The sequence below is a fragment of the Salvelinus alpinus genome, chromosome 22, assembly GCF_045679555.1.
Source record: "Salvelinus alpinus chromosome 22, SLU_Salpinus.1, whole genome shotgun sequence".
In the NCBI taxonomy this organism is placed as follows: Eukaryota; Metazoa; Chordata; class Actinopteri; order Salmoniformes; family Salmonidae; genus Salvelinus; species Salvelinus alpinus.
Window position 1 is genome coordinate 11,009,688 of NC_092107.1, and position 21,434 is coordinate 11,031,121.

The window sequence follows — 21,434 nt, forward strand, 5'->3', positions numbered from 1 at the left end:
GCATGAAGGCCCCTTGACCAGGAAGTAGACTACATCATGTGTTATGACTTGAGTCGGCTCCAGGCTTTATGCCTTCGGGCTCACAGAGCAACATTACACCGTTGTCCCAGGATGTGTTTTACACACAGTACAGTCCCATTGGTGTCTGTATGGGCTATTCACTGTTTCCTTTGACTGCCAGAATGCATAGTGATTGTGGTTATGAAAGTTTGCATAAAAATACCCAGGCAGATCACTTTACAGTTTCAACGGCTCTGGCAGGCTGTCAGGTCAGCATGCTGTTGTCATTGGTGACACCCCCCTGCAGTGGTAAACATAGACTACACTTGTAGTTTTGCATTTTGCACGGAACTTGGAGCATCATTGTATGTTCTGATAAGACGTTTTGTTTTGTAAAACAGCTATAGGACAGATAAAATGGATTATTGTCATTATGGTAGGCTTGTGTGTTATTAGTTTGGTTAGAAGTGACTTATCCCCTCTCCTTTCTACTCTGTGTGTTTGTCTTTGTGTGTCTAGGGGCTGCTGTTTGTGAGACATCTCAGTTCAGTACCAGCTGTATTTTACTGTAAATCACTAGTCACAAGTCTCTAGCGTACTGGCAGTGGTAAAATGATAGTTGTATTTGTAAAGCTAGTTGGTTAGCCAGCACATTGTCATAGTCCAACACAACATTGTTTACTGTGGAGTGTTGCCATTAGACGTATTACCACCAGTGCATAATTCCGTGCTACCATTGAACACCGCTGTTGGACCTTTATTCACTTTGTGTGTCCCATGCATATACACTGAGTGTACAAAACATTAAGAACACCTGCTCTTTCCATGACAGACTGACCAGGTGAACCCAGGTGAAAGCTATGATCCCTTATTGATTTCACTTGTTAAATCCACTTCAATCTGTGTAGATGAAGGGGAGGACCCAGGTTAAAGAAGGGTTTTTAAGCCTTGAGACATGGATTGTGTATGTGTGCCATTCAGGGGGTGAAGTAGTAAGTGTCAGGCGCAATGGTTTGTGTTAAGAACTGGAACGCTGCTGGGTTTTTCACACTCAACAGTTTCCTGTGTGTATCAATAATGGTCCACTTTCCAAAGGTCATCTGGACAGCTTGACACAACTGTGAGAAGCATTGGAGTCAACATGGGCCAGCATCCCTGTGGAACGCTTTCGACACCTTGTATAGTCCATATGACCATGTACAAGTGTTTTAAAATGGTGAACCCTCCCCTTCCTCCTTCTCCATCCAGGGTTGAGCTGAGAGTGGCACCATGTTGTCAGGGGAGGAGATTCTGTGCAGCACGCGGCAAGTGATAGCGGGCCTGGAGGCGCTTCGTGGCGAGAACCACACCCTCCTGGACGACCTGCAGAAGGCGCTGGAGGGCCGGCCGGCGGCCGACAGTGGCAGTGTGGAGCAGGAGAAGAGTGGCATCATCCGCCAGTCTCTGGAGAGGATAGAGCTGGGCCTGGGAGAGGCACAGGTGGGATTATACTGGAGATGAGGGAATGTATGGAGATAGTAGAATGCATGAAGACCGCATAATGGGTGAAGTTGTCCTTTGGCTGTATTTTGGCTGTATTTTGGCTGTATTTTGGGTGTGTTGTATCTGTACATGTGTATATATGCACACCTACTTCACTCTCTTTCTCTTTCACTCTCTATCTTTCTTTCCCTCTCCCTCCTCCCTCTCCCTCTCCCTCCTCCTCCCCAGGTGATGATGGCTCTGTCGGCCCACCTGGGCTCCCTGGAGGCGGAGAAGCAGAAGCTGCGGACCCAGGTACGGAGGCTGTGCCAGGAGAACCAGTGGCTGAGGGACGAGCTGGCCGGGGCCCAGCAGAGGCTGCAGGACAGGGAGCAGGAGGTGGTCACCCTGGAGGAGCAGAACAGACACCTGCAGTTCATGAGCAGCATCCGCAAGTACGACCAGGAGGAGCCCCCACCGGTATGTCACAGAACACCACAATCAGGGTCATATTCATTAGGCACCAAAAGGGAAAAAGACTGATACAGTGAGGAACAACCAAAACCTGTCTAATGAGAAATGTTTCGCTACGGTGTGTCCTAATGAATATGACCTAGTACATGGTTCATGTGTTTGCCTCATCTTTTATGTAATGACTAAAGCTAAGCTGTTGGTGGCTTATCAGAACAGGTTGATATGTGTTTCTCTGTAAAGTTCATATAATTACTCCCCTCAGCTCTGTACTATAAATCTAGTTATGTTTACTATGTCGACAGGAAGACAAAGGAACGGGCTCCACCAAGGAGTCCCTAGATGATCTTTTTCCCACGGACGAGGAGGAACAGTCACAGAGTACGTGCACTCGTCAAATGAGCCGGCTATTCTTGTCTATCTATCTGCTGTGCAGACGAGCTATGCATGTATGTGTGCCGGTGTCTCGATGTGTCTCCCTGTGTTGCATAGTCTGTCACTCGCTGTGTGTTTGTTTGTGTATGCGTATATTCACAATATATTTGCCAGTGAGCATATGTGTCCATGTATGTCTGTTTTCATGTATATTTGTGTGTCTGTATGAATGACTCTACCTCCCTCTCCTGTACCCCAGTATCTCAGCCCCACGGTAGCAGTGCGGCAGCAGCGGCCCAGCAGGGAGGCTATGAGATCCCGGCCCGCCTGAGGACCCTTCATAACCTGGTGATCCAGTACGCCTCCCAGGGCCGCTACGAGGTGGCCGTGCCCCTCTGCAAACAGGCCCTGGAGGACCTGGAGAAGTCCTCGGGCCACAGCCACCCTGACGTGGCCACCATGCTCAACATACTGGCCCTGGTCTACAGGTGATTGGAGCCACGTTAGCCTAGCATAGCCTCGATGCTAGGTCTTACTGTGGGGGATTTCCGTAGTGTGGCTAGTTAAGTTAGCCGTGTGTTAAAGCTAAAGGCTGTTTCGCTCTTCTCTGCAGAGACCAGAACAAGTACAAAGAGGCGGCGAACCTCCTGAATGACGCATTGGCCATCCGGGAGAAGACCCTGGGCATAGATCACCCTGCGGTATGTTCCTCTATAGTCTATAGTGAAGGTTAAGGGTCACCAAAATGGACAAACAGCTAAATAAGATGTCTAAAACATGCATAGCTAATGGCTTTCCCCAGCTCAGTGGATAAGCAGCTACAATATGTAACCAGTGGTGTAGTGGAGGGTAACCCACCTTTTGTGGAAAAATGAAATTAAAATATAGGAAGTGTTTCTTTTTTCACTGCGACCGGCGATCAGAGTTTACCTCCCCCTTTTTTTTACCACTACATTACTGTATGTAACTAACAGTACTGTATTTGTTTACAGGTGGCAGCCACACTCAACAATCTTGCTGTACTGTATGGAAAGAGAGGGAAGTACAAGGAGGCTGAGCCACTGTGTAAGAGAGCCCTGGAGATCAGAGAGAAGGTAATGAGGCAGTAACCTAGCAGCACCGTGACTAGAAACCCTGCCCTCTGATGGACCAATTCTGTACTACATAGCACTGCAACCATACTACATAAAACATTGGGGTCGTTACTCAAAAAAAGTTATATTACCTATGACTCATTACTTCTTTAAACAATAAATAATTACTTACTACTCCCTGGGAAAAGTAATTTGTTATATTACCTTTGCGTTACACCTCAAAACGTTGCACATTCTCACTCATGTAAACAATGTTGTGTTTCTAGCAGTGGAGAGGTGTTTCTCGCCTGGACACAGTTGAAATTTTACTGTTATATTCTTGTAATTGTATCCTACCAAATCAAAGTAATGGGAGTACTTCCGCGCTGAGAAACTCAATGTTTAAGATGCTTCTACCATTTTCCATCTCCCTCACTAAAGCAGTTAGTAGTAGTGTGTGTGTGTGTGTGCGTGCGTGAACAGGAACTTTGTGAGAGGGCGTCAGATGAAAACAATTAGAATCTGGGACGGGGGGATTTAAAACAAATATTTTGCGCTGTCACAAATACTTATTTGGATCAGTAACTGTAATAGGAAATTAATGATAACACAAGTAACAACAAAAAAATGTATCAGTAACTGTTATATTACTCGTTACCGCAAAAAGTAATTTAATTACTGTAACGCGTTACTTTGTAATGTGCTACCCCTAACAATGCTTATTACCAAAACGTGCCTGTTGATCTCCCTTCACCCCCCTCCTCTCTTGTTGTCGTGGGCAGGTGTTAGGCACGGAACACCCTGACGTGGCAAAGCAGCTGAACAACCTGGCGCTGCTGTGTCAGAACCAGGGCAAGTACCAGGAAGTGGAGCAGTACTACGAGCGTGCCCTGCACATCTACCAGAGCAGGCTGGGCCCCGACGACACCAACGTGGCCAAGACCAAGAATAACCTGGTGAGGGATGGAGAGGGAGATGGAGGGAGGTGTAAAAAGGGGGAGTGGACATGGTTGGCATGGTCACTGGGCTAGATGATACCATATTATTTGTGTGTATACTATGCTATAATTGGGTAGAAGTGGGGGACATTGACCCAAGCTGCATGCGTGTGTCTATCTATCTGAGGTGTGATTGCGCTATTTGTGACTCTAGTATTGCTGTATTTCTGGCTACAGGCTTCATGTTACCTGAAACAAGGGAAGTACAGACAAGCTGAGGCTCTGTATAAAGAGATCCTGACCCTGGCCCATGAAAAAGAGTTTGGATCTGTGGATGGTGAGAGCAAAGTCATAATATGATCTTTGAAACCTGCTCTCTAGGTTCACTAGCATTTTGACCCTAAAAGAGTGTATGTATTGGAATAAAAATGTATCTCAGATATGTACTGTAAATAGCTCATCTTACTGGAATGATGCCACTGATGTGTATCCTCTGTGATGTTGGTGTCTCAGGTGAGGTGCGGGATATCTGCACCCACACGGGAGAGGAGGGCTCCATGCAGGATGGGCTGGGCAGTCTGAAGCGCAGCGGCTCGTTCACCAAACTCCGCGAGTCGATACGCAGGAGCAGCGAGAAGCTGGTCAGGAAGCTGAAAGGAGTCGGACCTCAGGATACCACCCCTCCGACTCCTGGGTAAAGACCAAGTCCTCATTCTGCATGTGTTAGCTCTCAAAATGTTCAATTTGTTACTCTCACTCTCTCTTTCTTGTTCTCTCTCAGGATGAAAAGGGCTAATTCTCTGAATGTGCTGAACGTTGGTGCGAGGGAGCGTCAAGAAGCGGCAAGGGTGAGCAGCAGTTTCTGGCTTTTTCTCACATTTCTGTACAATATGATTGTTAGTGTTTATTGATCACCTTTCATTTTATGTGCTTCATATCCTAAGGCATTTCTCTGGCTGTGTGTCATCAAAATCAATGTACTGTGTATGTCATTGTTATACACATACGGTCAGACTAGTCAAGTGTTTTGTATGTTCTTCCAGGGCACCAGCGACCTAACAGAGAACCGAACCCTGAGCTCCAGCACCCAGAGCCTTGCACGGCGAGGGTCCCTCAGCTACACCTCTGAACACTAGCCCCCCTCCCAACATCCAGGAAGTACTCTCATACAGCTCTGACCCCTACTCCACTCTCCGTCTGTGGATTGGCCTCTTGTGCCTACATGGGTCACTCCACCCCTTCCCTGTTTAAATCGAACACTGATCCGTTATCAGTTGAGGTTTGTTTACTGCACTACAGTGGGGCAAAAAAGTATTTAGTCAGCCACCAATTGTCCAAGTTCTCCCACTTAAAAAGATGAGAGGCCTGTAATTTTCATCATAGGTACACTTCAACTATGACAGACAAAATGAGAAAAAGAAATCCAGAAAATCACATTGTAGGATTTTTAATGAATTTATTTGCAAATTATGGTGGAAAATAAGTATTTGGTCACCTACAAACAAGCAAGATTTCTGGCTCTCACAGACCTGTAACTTCTTCTTTAAGAGGCTCCTCTGTCCTCCACTCGTTACCTGTATTAATGGCACCTGTTTGAACTTGTTATCAGTATAAAAGACACCTGTCCACAACCTCAAACAGTCACACTCCAAACTCCACTATGGCCAAGACCAAAGAGCTGTCAAAGGACACCAGAAACAAAATTGTAGACCTGCACCAGGCTGGGAAGACTGAATCTGCAATAGGTAAGCAGCTTGGTTTGAAGAAATCAACTGTGGGAGCAATTATTAGGAAATGGAAGACATACAAGACCACTGATAATCTCCCTCGATCTGGGGCTCCACGCAAGATCTCACCCCGTGGGGTCAAAATGATCACAAGAACGGTGAGCAAAAATCCCAGAACCACACGGGGGGACCTAGTGAATGACCTGCAGAGAGCTGGGACCAAAGTAACAAAGCCTACCATCAGTAACACAATACGCCGCCAGGGACTCAAATCCTGCAGTGCCAGACGTGTCCCCCTGCTTAAGCCAGTACATGTCCAGGCCCGTCTGAAGTTTGCTAGAGAGCATTTGGATGATCCAGAAGAAGATTGGGAGAATGTCATATGGTCAGATGAAACCAAAATATAACTTTTTGGTAAAAACTCAATTCGTTGTGTTTGGAGGACAAAGAATGCTGAGTTGCATCCAAAGAATACCATACCTACTGTGAAGCATGGGGGTGGAAACATCATGCTTTGGGGCTGTTTTTCTGCAAAGGGACCAGGACGACTGATCCGTGTAAAGGAAAGAATGAATGGGGCCATGTATCGTGAGATTTTGAGTGAAAACCTCCTTCCATCAGCAAGGGCATTGAAGATGAAACGTGGCCGGGTCTTTCAGCATGACAATGATCCCAAACACACCGCCCGGGCAACGAAGGAGTGGCTTCATAAGAAGCATTTCAAGGTCCTGGAGTGGCCTAGCCAGTCTCCAGATCTCAACCCCATAGAAAATCTTTGGAGGGAGTTGAAAGTCCATGTTGCCCAGCAACAGCCCCAAAACATCACTGCTCTAGAGGAGATCTGCATGGAGGAATGGGCCAAAATACCAGCAACAGTGTGTGAAAACCTTGTGAAGACTTACAGAAAACATTTGACCTCTGTCATTGCCAACAAAGGGTATATAACAAAGTATTGAGATAAACTTTTGTTATTGACCAAATACTTATTTTCCACCATAATTTGCAAATAAATTCATAAAAAATCCTACAATGTGATTTTCTGGATTTTTTTTTCTCATTTTGTCTGTCATAGTTGAAGTGTACCTATGATGAAAATTACAGGCCTCTCATCTTTTTAAGTGGGAGAACTTGCACAATTGGTGGCTGACTAAATACTTTTTTGCCCCACTGTATGTTGTAGCGGGGGGAGGCCACTGGTACTCCTTGCCTGCTGTCTGCTAGTTTCATCCCCTGGTGCCCCAGTTCTGGGGTATAGATTAGGATACACACAGCTATGAGGACTGGTTTTGAGTGACGCAGATTGTATCCATTTCAGACCAGTTTATTAAATCTGGAAATGAAATGACAATCCATTTTGCTTTTTTATAATGATTTAGTAATGCTCTGTTGTGACTTACTGTACAAGGAGGGAAATGCTTGAATTCATAAATGATTGTTCACAATTTTGAACATGTTGATATTTCTATTAAGGTAGTGTCTGAAGCTATTGGATATTATCTAAATGACTGTAGCTATGCATTAAAATACCTTATTTATACAATATGTTTTTTTAAATGTGTTATTCTGATTTTATCTTCTTGTCTTCATGTTTACCAGCGGTTCTCGTGTTTTTGGCACTAGATGATTTTAATTCCAAAACGCTGATCTGCACAAGCACAATTAAAACAAAGATTTACTTTGATTTAGATCTAGTGAATGTGATGCACAATCTGTGTATTGGCTTCCATATTAGGTTATGGTAAAGGACTCTCCTTAGTCCACAATATTACAGCAAAATCTCTACTTCCCAGTCCAGCTGTAGAATGCTATGTAATTATTGTCTAAGGCTTGGCATTCTGTGAAATGTTTGAACTATGTTTAGCCGATTTCATTATGAGCAGATATAAAAAGCATAAGGGGCTCCCAAGTGGCACAGTCTAAGGCACTGCATCTCAGTGCTAGAGGTGTCACTACAGACCCTGGTTCGATTCCAGGCTGTATCACAACCAGCCGTGATTGGGAGTGCCATAGGGCGTCGTTAGGGTTTGTAAATAAGAATTTGTTCTTAACTGACTTGCCTAGTTAAATAAAATAAAACTATTTTGATGGGCCAAAAGTAAAAGCACTACAGTATGTGCCTGTATGTAATCTCTTTTTAAATTTCTCAGTTTGGTATACATTTACATTTTTGGGGGTAGCTAGCTCTAATTTAAATTCCTTCTGGAACATGTTTAAAAATTATTTGATTTTGTTGATGTAGCCTATGCATCTTATTCAGGATGTTAGCAAGTCAAGAGTAAATATATGCAATTTGAGGCACAAAAAGTGATTGTTAATCCATTGTGGCGGTATTGCCACGTGATCATTGAAAGAGCTGTAGAGGAGTCACTAATGTAGAAAACCTAGATTGTTAACCCCCATTAAGATGGATTGAAGGTGTTAAATGCAGATTGCGACAAGGTCGCCATTTCGAATCCCAATGAGCCTTTTGTTTTCCAACCTTAACCATTCACATTTCTCATTTGACGTTCTAAATGACTAATTGACTGAACAGCTTTATAAATGTGGGAAACGTGTGGCACCCTCCCTCATGCTGCTGCAGTGGACTAGAACTGGGATAGGGACCAGAAGGCCACAGGTTCTAATCTTTGCCATGCCCTTTTAATCGTCGACACTGGTCAAAAAAATCAAAAGGGCACAATCCGATCAGGACACAGAATGCATGTTAGAACCAGGGATATAAACTGACAAAAGCACAATAAGGGCTCTATTCAATCTGTATCAAGCGTTTCAGATTGCGCAATAGAAATGAAGGTCATTTCCAATTGAGTCGACATATGCAGCGTTTACCATGAATGCAGTCTTCGCCAACACGGGAACATTGCCTTTAAATTTTAATCACGCTTTAACGCTGAACTTCAGCGGTACAGATGAAATAGAATCCTACTTATTTATGTAGAACTCTTGCTGTTACGGAGAGCTTTCTTTGCAGATTGTCAATGTTATTGAAAATGACAAATGTATTTTATATCTGGAAACCATAGACAAATGTCAAATAAAGTATATTGAGTCTCTTCAATCCACTGTATTCATGCTAGCCTTGTCTGTATCATGATGTACATGTGCACATATTTATAGACAAAAATAAACATGCTAGAAACTGTAAACATTTATTTTTCGGCCTCCAGGCTTATGCAGATATACACTTTGTAAGAACATATAAGCTGCTCTATGTACAGTAGGATTGAAACAGTGACCTTGTCTGTATGACAGATGTGGGTTTGACTGGGTGATGACATTTCCTCTTAGGCTTGGTGAGCGATCTGGGCGATCTTTTGCAGCATGTCCTCTGACTGCAGCTGCTCCAGTGTCAGCAGAGACAAGCCCAACTGGTCCTCCTGGGGGAGGAGGGGGGCATTCAGAGAAAGTAGGGGTTAAGGGGAGACCTGGGACACGTTCACTTGGCAAACATTGAAGAACGTTGCAGGTAGAGATGTCATGAATAGATCTGACGTGATTTCTTATTCTACATGTCAGACAGGCATCTCCATAACATTTGTTTCCACAACCTCGGAACCTGCTAAACATGTTCCTGTACTGTGATGTGCAGTACCTGTCTGAAGGGCTGGGCCATCTGGCGTAGGAAGTGTTTGGACAGCTGTACCGTCTCGTCGATGGTCAGGTTGAGGCTGCCGTCAGTGAGGTGCTCCTGAATCCACCGGGGCAGCTTCCCTCGCTTGTCAGCCCGGGCATAGCGCTGCAACACGAGAGAAAAAGGATCTTAGGCTTTGTTCCAATTCTCTTCAATACTGATGTGAAGGAACTAGATCACTAACAGCATTATGGAACAACCTGCTGTGAGCTCAGTGCATTATGGCTTTCAACTTCCAGAAATCCACTTTCATATTTTTTATTACAAAAGGAATTTAGAATTTTTATTAGGATCCCCATTAGCTGACGCCATAACGTCAGCTAATCTTCCTGGGGTCCAACACAGAACTATAAATACATTAAAAATGTATTTAAGTAGACATTGCAGACAAAAGAAAATGATCAGGGTCGAGTCTGTATCAATGATCAGAGTGGTAAGAAATGGTCCAACAATTCCTCTCAAACTTTTGACACACCAAGTTCCAAAGGCCCTCACCTTGTCTGCGAAGATCATCAAGCCGTAGTCTGTCTTGCCCCTGATGACGCGGCCCACACACTGCGCTGCGTGCCGCATGGCGTCAAACGTCAAGAAGTCATTCTCTCTAATCTGGAACTGGTCCCGCAGGTACTCCAGACGAGCCTGGTAGGGATGGACAGAGGAGGAGAAGGATAACTATTTTGGACAAACAGCCCATTAGGATTAAAGGAAGTAAAGTGAAAGACAGAGGAATGAGGAGGACATACAAGGAACATGAGAGGAACAGACCAAAACAGTGAATAAAGCAGAAGAGAACAAGGGAAGGATGATGAACAGAGGAGTTGGACTGACCTTCAGGATCCGGCTCTGTGTGTAAACGTAAGGCACTCCGAACATGATCACCGCACGGCCAAAATGGTGCACTGAGGGAGACAGTTTCACATCACTCATCTCTTCAAATAACTACAATGAACAACTCACTGTACATGACCTGTGTTGTAACTTTGGTGGCCATTTTGTTTTGCAAATGAGCCTGAAGGATGCTATACTACTGTGCTACAGGAACTAAAAACACTCACCAAAGTCGATTCCCTCGGACACCTTCCCCCTGGCCACAGACAGCAGGATGGCTCCTCTGCCGTTCTCACAGGCCTGGGGCACAACGGATAAGAGGTCACAGACACAACGACAGAAGACAACCTAAGACAATCAAAGAAAGGGTCTCCTGACCTCCTGGTATTTCTCCAAAGCCATGCTGGTCTCTGCTGCGTCTGGGGTCTCGATGAAGATCAGCTTGTTCCTCTGGACGTTCTCCAAGATGCCCTACAGACAGAGACACACCGGGACAGGACAAGAGGACAACGCTTACTCAACTTCCAGATTACTACCCTTCAAAAAATGCAATTTCTCCAACTCAGGAATCTATCACCAATATCAACATTGGGCACAATTCTAGCTGCTGCCAATAAAATGCTAACATACTGTATACTGAGCAAAAATATAAAACGCAACCTGCAACAATGAAATAAATTCATTAGGCCCTAATCTATGGATTTCACATGACTGGGAATACAGATAATTTGTTGGTCACAGACACCCCCCCATCAAAAAAGGTAGTGGCGTGGATCAGAAAACCAGTTAGTATCTGGTGTGACCATGTGTCGCGCTGCATGAGGCAAATCTCCTTCGCATAGAGTTCATCAGGCTGTTGATTGTGGCCTGTGGAATGTTGTCCCACTCCTCTTCTATGGCTGTGCGTAGTTGCAGGATATTGGCAGGAAAACGATGTGTGGTGAGTGTGCAGGCCATGGAAGAACTGGGACATTTTCAGCTTCCAGGAATTGTGTACAGATCCTTGCAACATGGGGCCATGCGGAAACAAGGTGATGGCGGGGATGAATGTCACGACAATGGGCCTCAGGATCTCGTCACGGTGACTCTGTGCATTCAAACTGCCATCGATAAAACGCAATTTCTCTTCGTTGTCTGTAGCTCGTGCCTGACCATACCATAACCCCACCATGGGGCACTTTGTTCACAACGTCATCAGCAAACCGCTCGCCCACACGACGCCATACACACGGTCTGCGGTTGTGAGGCAGGTTGAGCTTACTGCCAAATTCTCAAAAATTATGTTAGAGGCGGCTTATGGTAGAGAAATTAACATTCAATTCACTGGCAACAACTCTGGTGGACATTCCTGCAGTCAGCATGCCTATTGCACGCTCCCTCAACTTGAGACATCTGTGGCATTGTTTTGTGTGAAAAAAATGCACATTTTAGAGTAGCCTTGTATGGTCCCCAGCACAAGGTGCACCTGTGTAAAGATCATGCTGTTTAATCAGCTTCTTGATATGCCATACTTGTCAGGTGGATGGATTATCTCGGAAAAGGAGAAATGCTCACTAACAGGGATTTCTCCTTTTGTGTGTAACAGTGATAACACCAAGTAAAACTGAAATGATAACTTAAAACACAAAATATAAATATCCATTAACAAACTTCTTATAGCTTAGACTAATTTCCACTTCCTGAACACATACTACTTAAATAAAAAAAACAGCCTTTTCTTAGTAAAACGCAAAAGTAAAAATGAAATAAATACAGTAGTCTTTCCACCATATAGTCAGACACATTCTATTCACAGGCAAAAAAAAAATTGTGCATATGGAAAATGTCTGGGATCTTTTATTTCAGCTCATGAAACATGGGACCAACACTTTACATGTTGTTTGTATTTTTGTTCAGCGTAGCTATGTCTATTGCCATAACAGCACAAACAGAACCACACGATATTCACTTAACATTTATTCTCACTTCCATTTGTGGACCGTGTGTACACACCTGCTCATACCACGACGCCACAATATTCTCCATGTAGGTGTAGCTGGTAAAGAAGGCCACGATGCCATCGGGCACGATCGCAGACATCTCCAGCAGCAGGTTGCCATAGTTACGGATGACAGCTGAAAAATAGAAAGCAGACCAGGTTTATTCCAATGTTTTGTTTTATCACAACTAAGGAACGGAGAGTCTAAGCTTACAATTATTTCGATACAATGTAACAATCACTAACCAAAATCTTCACGTGTCTCAAACTTGGAGGTCAAGGCCACCTGGTCGTTCCCCCTCCCCACCACCTGAAAGAGGAAGAGCTCAGTGTCACCCCCTTCCATCCTTTCTGAAGCTCAGTATAGCTTGAATTAACCACTCAGGTCATATCATGTAGACTGTTTCTGAGGTTACTCACAAGAGGGCAGAGGCAGGTGCGTGCCAGCGTCATGGTGAAGGATGCCGTGGTAACAGGCCGGAAGTCCAGGATTCGGGGGTAAATGTCCAACGGTGAAAGGGTCTGTGGGTAGAAACATGGTCAGAAGTAGACAGCCGCAGGGTAGGACAGCCGAGCCAACACACAGCCAAGGGATCTAGTGTGCGGATCAATGGCGTGAGGATCAATAGCGTGATCATACTCCTGAACTAACTGCTGAAGACACCTACAGGCAAAATAATATAAACTATCATACTCCTTTACATTTGTTTGCGTCGCATGAACTCTGTCATTCTGAATGGTGGTAAAAAAAATAATTAAAAGCTGCAGATTTAAGGGAGAATGCCCTGTTGATAAAGTACTGAGAAACAAAGAAAAGGCATGTGTCCCTCATTAAAACATCTACATGGACAAGATACAGCACTAAGTTTACAAATAGCACCCGAGCCTGACTGCATTGGAATGTGAGTGGCCACATCTTGGACAGACGAGACCATCAGCAGGTGGCTTATAATCACTGATTAGTGGCTAGGTCACAGGTAATCTAGGAACAAGAGAGCGAGAGAGAGAGAGATTACCCCTGACGTAATGATGACAGACTGGAAGCGCTCAAACACAGGCTTGATGGCAATGGAAGGGTCCATACAGCTGAAGGGAGATCAGAGCCAGGGTTAGAAGTAGATCCCAGATAAAAAAGCGTAAACCGACACACGTTAGTGTTTTTTAATGCACTAGCCCATAAAATAAAAGGCTGTTTAATATCTGAAACTACATTAATGCCTGGACCTGGATTTATGCAATATATAATATAAATTGTTCCTGTTTCTCTCAACTAGATCCCAGGTAAGATGAATGCCAAATCATTTCTTATGATGCATTTAAACTATCCAATGACACAATGAGTAACTAAGCAGAGTGTATACAGTGGGGCAAAAAAGTATTTAGTCAGCCACCAATTGTGCAAGTTCTCCCACTTAAAAAGATGAGAGGCCTGTAATTTTCATCATAGGTACACTTCAACTATGACAGACAAAATGAGAGAAAAAAAATCCAGAAAATCACATTGTAGGATTTTTAATGAATTTATTTGCAAATTATGGTGGAAAATAAGTATTTGGTCAATAACAAAAGTTTATCTCAATACTTTGTTATATACCCTTTGTTGGCAATGACAGAGGTCAAACGTTTTCTGTAAGTCTTCACAAGGTTCACACACTGTTGCTGGTATTTTGGCACATTCCTCCATGCAGATCTCCTCTAGAGCAGTGATGTTTTGGGGCTGTTGCTGGGCAACACGGACTTTCAACTCCCTCCAAAGATTTTCTATGGGGTTGAGATCTGGAGACTGGCTAGGCCACTCCAGGACCTTGAAATGCTTCTTACGAAGCCACTCCTTCGTTGCCCGGGCGGTGTGTTTGGGATCATTGTCATGCTGAAAGACCCAGCCACGTTTCATCTTCAATGCCCTTGCTGATGGAAGGAGGTTTTCACTCAAAATCTCACGATACATGGCCCCATTCATTCTTTCCTTTACACGGATCAGTCGTCCTGGTCCCTTTGCAGAAAAACAGCCCCAAAGCATGATGTTTCCACCCCCATGCTTCACAGTAGGTATGGTATTCTTTGGATGCAACTCAGCATTCTTTGTCCTCCAAACACGACGAGTTGAGTTTTTAACCAAAAAGTTCTATTTTGGTTTCATCTGACCATATGACATTCTCCCAATCTTCTTCTGGATCATCCAAATGCTCTCTAGCAAACTTCAGACGGGCCTGGACATGTACTGGCTTAAGCAGGGGGACACGTCTGGCACTGCAGGATTTGAGTCCCTGGCGGCGTAGTGTGTTACTGATGGTAGGCTTTGTTACTTTGGTCCCAGCTCTCTGCAGGTCATTCACTAGGTCCCCCCGTGTGGTTCTGGGATTTTTGCTCACCGTTCTTGTGATCATTTTGACCCCACGGGGTGAGATCTTGCGTGGAGCCCCAGATCGAGGGAGATTATCAGTGGTCTTGTATGTCTTCCATTTCCTAATAATTGCTCCCACAGTTGATTTCTTCAAACCAAGCTGCTTACCTATTGCAGATTCAGTCTTCCCAGCCTGGTGCAGGTCTACAATTTTGTTTCTGGTGTCCTTTGACAGCTCTTTGGTCTTGGCCATAGTGGAGTTTGGAGTGTGACTGTTTGAGGTTGTGGACAGGTGTCTTTTATACTGATAAGTTCAAACAGGTGCCATTAATACAGGTAACGAGTGGAGGACAGAGGAGCCTCTTAAAGAAGAAGTTACAGGTCTGTGAGAGCCAGAAATCTTGCTTGTTTGTAGGTGACCAAATACTTATTTTCCACCATAATTTGCAAATAAATTCATTAAAAATCCTACAATGTGATTTTCTGGATTTTTCTTTTTCATTTTGTCTGTCATAGTTTAAGTGTACCTATGATGAAAATTACAGGCCTCTCTCATCTTTTTAAGTGGGAGAACTTGCAAAATTGGTGGCTGACTAAATACTTTTTTGCCCCACTGTACATGAGTCATTCAATTGCATCCTAATGGATTATTTCACCCTTGGCTCTTGCAGTGGTACAACATCTCATCCATCAATAACACACCGTTCTGCTGGCAAAACAAAATATGAACCGCACCTGAAGTGCAGAACGGGGTTAGCAATGGTGGGGTTTCGGTCTTCAAAGGGTTCAATGATGATGGTGAATCCTGAGGGTGGAAGATGGCAAGGAACGGACAAAGAAAGTAAATAACCACAGAGCTGTAGCCGTGTAGAGATAACAGACACAGTCAGCCTAGGGAGGTTCAGTACCTTTGCTGTAAGTGCTGACCAGTGTGGCAAAGTTGGAGATGAGGGTGATGGCTGAGAAGTCTGCGATGTCCGCTATCTCTAAAGTCCTCAGCAACGAACGCAATCTCTCGGCACAGAATCTAGAGAAACAAATAGATATGTCATATAAGAATTAAGGAGTGAGGAGTTACTACAAACTTATTTCAATGTTCCCAAGAGACATAATCCACGATGGAGTCTTAAGTCTAGGAGCATTCCTTTTGCATTCCCTGGTGCCCTGGTGGACGGAGTTTGCACATGTTAGGGCCATTCCATTGGTCCTAAAATAGAAATCTCCATGGTCCTAAAGTGGAAAACTCCACCAACCAAGGGCACCAGGCTATACAAAACGAACACAAATGTACTGTAGAAGTCACCTGAGGGGCTTGCGGTCAATGCAGACCTTCTCAAAGATGTCTTTGAGGAACTGGGGAGCGCTCTCCTGCATTACATGGTGAATCCTCAGCCTGGACTTCAGGTACTCCAGGAAACGCTTCATGAAGCCCACAAAGTGCTCTGCCGTGCGGATGCTGCCAGGCACAGCCTCTGGAGGCGGATGGGGGAAAGACGTAAAAAAAGACATTACGGGAGAGGGAGGACAGGATATAGAAAGGGAAAGGTAGATACATGAAACCCTGTTTGAGCATAAATCAATACAAATATTAACAAATATTCAATAACTGGGTTGTTTTCAACTGGACTCCAGGGGGCTAACCTTGGAGGATCTCATCTGGCAACACGGGATTGGACATGTAGATGTCGGTCTCCCTGGCAACGTTGGCCTCTTTCAGGCCCTCCACCAATCGTCTGTATTCCTCTTTCAGTTTGGCTGCGTCTGTCTCCTTTATCCTACAGCAGAGGACAAGCGGTTGAGATGACATCACAAGACTCTTCACTTCTGGGGCAAGAAAAACAAACTGGTTGAGTCGGTCTCATTATAGACTCCTTGTACATTCTCCTTTGTACACAGAAAATGTTAGTGTATCTAGTGCTGCTCTCCACTAGACCCCTGAGTGGATGACCTTACTTGAGAATGGTGTTCTGTAGGGTCTCCACGTTGGCCTGACTGCGGTCCAGAGTCCTCCTGGTGATGTTGACACTCATGGAGTCGATGCACACGTTGTCTGAGGAAGAGGATGGAATATCAGCTTGTGGAGGCTTGAAACAGTGGGTTAACTTAAAGAAATTATAAAGAAACAGGTGGATGTCCTTACCGATGTTATGTGCTTCATCAAAAACAACCACCGATTTCTTGGAGAGCTCCTTTGATACTAGGTCTGCAATCTTTGGATCCAGGAGGTAGTGGTAACTGTAAACTATGATGTTGGCATGGAGGATCTGTATGTGTTAAGGAAAGAAGCAAAAAGGAAAAACATCCTCACTTGTCCATCTCCTTCATACAGTAATGCCAGAGAGTTTCTAAACCCAGAGGCGCAACATAGCAAGACTTCCGGGAACGCATGCGAAACAGACCAAGCAGACCAGGGTTTGAGAAGTCAATGAGAGAAGTGAAAAATTCTTCCTTACTTGTTAATTTTCTCAAAATGTAAAAGGCACAACCTAGATCCGAGCCAATGTCTTAAATGTTATTACTCCAACCTTGTGAAAGTAAACTGACACATTTTCATCAAAAACAACATCATATCGAAAGTATATTGCCTAAAAGGGTGATCGGGATTTCTATTGGAGAATCAGTTTCTGCCCATCTTCATACTGTACCGTCTTTAGTAATGCTGTCAAATATAACATGCTACAAAAACAATTGTAAAAGAAAAACATCAGAAGCTATGACAAAGGGTTATTCTTACCGAATAGCGTGCTAGGTAGTAGGGGCACCAGCCTTTCCTCTGCCCAAAGTCCTTCATATCATCCAGGTTGTAGACTCCAGCTGGGAGGGGCACCTGCTTTCCCATAGCGTCAAACTCCTAAAGCAGATAGTCAGTCAGACAGACAGAGGCATGGAAGTCTCCAGATCACTCTCTTTGTCACAATCCCAAGCCCCTCACCTCATAGAAACGGCAGGAAGGCAGGCTTGGGTTGCTGTGCCGTTGGGCGCGGATATATGATGCTGTCAGGCTGTGACATTTCCCATCCACCTCCTTCCCAAAGCGTAACGAGCTCACCTGAACACAAAGAATCATGCAATTTGGACCATGACATGGACAAAATATTTGCTATTTTGACCACACACAAATGTGTTTGAAGAGTGTTACAGAACCGTGGTTAGTGGGTGTCATCGTGAATATATACTGTCGGCAGTGTACTGACTGCTAGGGCCGGGCAATAAAGTTGTCTACCGTGACCCTTTACAGACATAGAACGCAGTACAGTAACATGTCGATAACTGATGACTTTTCAGAAGCGTCTGTACCTTTTCAGATTGTAGAATTCTGCTCCTGCATATAATATTCCATTGTTACCCTGACAACAATAAACATTGCCATTTATGGTAGGGTGGATAGATGTGCTTTCTTTCAACTAAATGTCTAGGTAAGTTGCAATAATTAACAAACCTTAAAGTACAATTTTTTTAGGAAAGAATGATCTACGCGTGGGCAGCAGGCAGGCTAGGATTGACTGTTCTGGTCACCTACTGATGGAAGTCAGTCCCACTTCAGAAGCAGCATTACTTTACAGACAAATAAAATGCTGTTCATGTCTCCAAAGGTTTTGTGTCGGCGTTTAAAAAGCTGTAGTGTAGCCTACCCTAACTGACAAACAAACATGTCGTAGCAGAGGTGCTTTTAAGGGGCCACTAACCATTATATCTGAAAAGGGTAATCGATATAGGCTATACTGGAAGCCTACTGTCATTTCATATTATGAGACAAAAACACACCCACCCACTCATAAACGAAGAGTAGCCTACCCCGTGCTGGCAAGACTGGCCTCAAGATACCCGTCCCGGCGACATTGGTCCCATGAATAGCCTAAACTAGGATATTCTACACGCAACAGACCGAACACACACACGGGTCATTAGCAAAGAGAAAGAACAGGCAGGCCAGCACGAGGGAAAGACAGCCGTGAGCATATGTCTTGGTAATCTGAATCTTGCAATGTCTTGTCTTGCATGCCTCGCAAATTCACCAAAGTAGCCTACAGTTAGTCTCTTCCTCTTTGGTTTTACACAACCTTGCCCAGGTCTTTGTAGACATATAAATCTAGTTAGGCTACACCACACAAAAAATGATGTTTTGTGATAACTGCACTGTGATTTTAATTATGTGGGGGGAATTTTTTGTTTCTTCTTCTTAATGTTAAGGATTCCAACTTTGTTTAAACGTTTACACCCCTACTGGAATCCATGTTTGATTTGGAGGGGTGATAGTAGTAGCATCTAATAATTGGATTTAATTATTTCCTGGGCACCGCTCGGTGATGCAAACGACTCCTTCCCAAACAGAACTGTCCAAGGATATACCCTCCAACGTGGAAAAAGCGATGCCAAACAGGCAGACACCAGTCAGTATACTGTATATGTTTCAAGGCTTGGGATTGTTAAGCCCATAGACCTCCCTTGATTGAGGTCTATAAAATGTGCTATTGGCACGCCTACCTCAGGGTGAACACATAGGTTTTTTCGAGAGGAGAGCGCCAGAGCCAGGAAGTTGTTCTTCTCTCCCGTCTCCTTAGAATAGAACTCCGTAAGCTTCCTCAACTCCTCCACCACCTGATGGAGAAGGGAGCAACATGGCATCAGAGAAGGGGATGAGAAACATATGTTCTTCAAGGACAGGGGAGCACACACAAAGGTGTAGGAGAAGAGAGAGATCACCTTCTCTATCTCAGGAACAGTTCGGGAACAGTAGATCAGCTTTGTGACTTCAAGGGGATACTCCTGTCAAAGAGAGGAGAGATCACTGTATAAGTGTACTGTCAAAATGGTCCAATGGAGTCCTGACGGAGAAACTGACATATCTTGACTCACCCGCTGATATGCAACAATCAATGACAGAAGAGAGATGGTTTTCCCAGTTCCCGATGGCATCTCCAGAACACCATGTCCCTTTGGATAAGCAATGTGTTACAATCATGCATAGGGCCATAACATTAGGATAGATCTACAACAACTGGCATGTTGCTGGGTCTCTCTAGTTACCTTGGCATCCAGGGTCCTCTTGAGTTCCAGCATGTAGGAATATTGCTCTGGGTAAATGTAGTCATAAGGAAAATAGACTAACAACCCTTCGATGTTGAGCCTAGAATAAAGGTATTACAGAAACATGCATGTAAGTGAAATAGTAAGGGCATTTAGCCAGGTAACATTAGCTACCAAAACAGAGCTGTGACAGCACGTACCATTAGCTAAATCAAAGAAACCTATAACTACCTAGCTAACGCCCCTATTCATCTGTGGCGAAATTCGTTCCAACAGACATTGCATGGTGCAATGTTTACAGTTTAACCAGCTAGCTAGCTTATGATAGCCAACTGCTAGCTATGTTAGCAAAGAGCGGATTTAGTAACGTTTACTAACGTTACGTGCGCTAGCTAACTAACTTTGCCCTGTCTGAGAATCTCTCTGCCACGAGCACTCACTTCATTTCGGTAGGATGTCTTGCAGCGATGAGCAAGCAGCTTCTTTGGGTCAGGCACTTTTTTCATTTTTCACAATAAATAGATGCCTAGCTAACTTATTGGCAAAACAAAACCCTTCAATTAGCTAGCCCACACGTCAGATTTATTCAGACATTCTCCATCTACACAAAGGCCCACCTTTTGCTTCTCTGATTGGTTGCAGAATTATGATCTATTCATTTGGTCTTCTCTGATTGGGTTTTGTATGCGTTCCTCAATGGAAGTACGTACCGTTTCTTTAATCAGACCTAAACTAGTCAAATATCGAGTTCAATTTTGACCTGAATTGCATTTGTGGAAAACAGGACTGTTTTCAGATCAGACCTGGTTGTGGCTGGATATTTTCGAGTCGGGGATAATTTTAGCATTTTAGCTAACCCTTTACCTAACCTTAACAAAGATATCTACATATATTTCAGGCCTTTGTATCCCTGGAGATAATCAAAATTCATGTAAACTTTACAGTTTGGAAACATACTGTACCTTGTCCAAAAAGAGTAGTCTCTTGGCACAACTTACCCGGGAATGAGGTAAGTTGAGCCCGGGACATGGTAAATTAAAGTTAGACTCAGCGATATGACGTAGATGCAGAAAGGAAACAGCTAAATGAGTACATTTCCACAACAATTAAAAGCGTTAAAGCGGCAGGCTCAACTACTCTGCTGTTTTGGTGCCCTGACTACCACGCTGTGAACAGCATGAAGTGAACCCGTGCAGATAGTGTGTGTGCCTGTGTGAGAGCTAAGTCTTGCATCTCGCTCATCTTAATATCTGCAGTGCTGCTCGTGCCAACAAATCTTCTGTACCGAATGAAATACCACTACCTTTTTAAAAACATGTCGATATTTATTTCCCAAACACAATTCAACACAATCGCTTTTTTGTCTTTTCATAATATTACGTTTATTTTAACACACCTCATTTCTTTACACTTTTAACATAGGCCAGGCCTATGAAATTATGACCTTTTCCTAAATATTTGGTCAAATTATGAATTTTGTGTATGGTTTCCCAGAAACAAGGGTGGGTTAACTTGCCCATTTGGCTCAATTTACCCCACACTCCCCCAATAGGTGGTGCGGTGGTATGACCTCAATATTG

At 44.0% G+C, this 21,434-nt stretch overlaps 2 protein-coding genes across 4 annotated transcripts; one reads left to right on the forward strand and one right to left on the reverse strand.

The window, feature by feature from the left end:
• The first annotated feature begins 1,251 nt into the window (after window positions 1–1,251).
• On the forward strand, window positions 1,252–9,103 carry LOC139549722 (kinesin light chain 1-like). The gene is made up of 11 exons (XM_071360422.1): window positions 1,252–1,479; window positions 1,711–1,941; window positions 2,238–2,313; window positions 2,567–2,795; window positions 2,921–3,008; window positions 3,300–3,401; window positions 4,163–4,336; window positions 4,556–4,655; window positions 4,832–5,012; window positions 5,100–5,166; window positions 5,362–9,103. The coding sequence occupies exons 1-11, from the start codon at window positions 1,270–1,272 to the stop codon at window positions 5,452–5,454; spliced, it is 1,551 nt and encodes a 516-aa protein (XP_071216523.1). The 5' UTR covers window positions 1,252–1,269; the 3' UTR covers window positions 5,455–9,103.
• Window positions 9,104–9,180: 77 nt separating this feature from the next.
• LOC139549720 (general transcription and DNA repair factor IIH helicase subunit XPD-like) lies at window positions 9,181–21,034 on the reverse strand. Of its 3 annotated transcripts, none has more exons than XM_071360420.1 (23): window positions 20,853–21,034; window positions 19,855–19,954; window positions 19,684–19,761; window positions 19,531–19,593; window positions 19,312–19,425; window positions 17,759–17,875; window positions 17,561–17,677; window positions 16,967–17,090; window positions 16,780–16,876; window positions 16,468–16,601; window positions 16,130–16,298; window positions 15,735–15,853; window positions 15,562–15,631; window positions 13,499–13,568; window positions 12,903–13,004; window positions 12,729–12,792; window positions 12,497–12,618; window positions 10,883–10,975; window positions 10,732–10,804; window positions 10,505–10,575; window positions 10,172–10,315; window positions 9,638–9,781; window positions 9,181–9,422 (listed from the first exon to the last, which is right to left on the reverse strand). In XM_071360420.1, exons 2-23 carry the CDS (start codon window positions 19,885–19,887, stop codon window positions 9,330–9,332), a joined length of 2,211 nt encoding a protein of 736 aa, XP_071216521.1. In that variant the 5' UTR covers window positions 19,888–19,954; window positions 20,853–21,034; the 3' UTR covers window positions 9,181–9,329. The 3 variants fall into 3 exon arrangements, with proteins under 3 accessions (XP_071216521.1, XP_071216522.1, XP_071216520.1); XM_071360421.1 differs by having other exon boundaries at window positions 20,817–21,034; XM_071360419.1 differs by lacking the exon at window positions 20,853–21,034 and adding an exon at window positions 20,295–20,475.
• Between the last annotated feature and the right edge of the window lie 400 nt (window positions 21,035–21,434).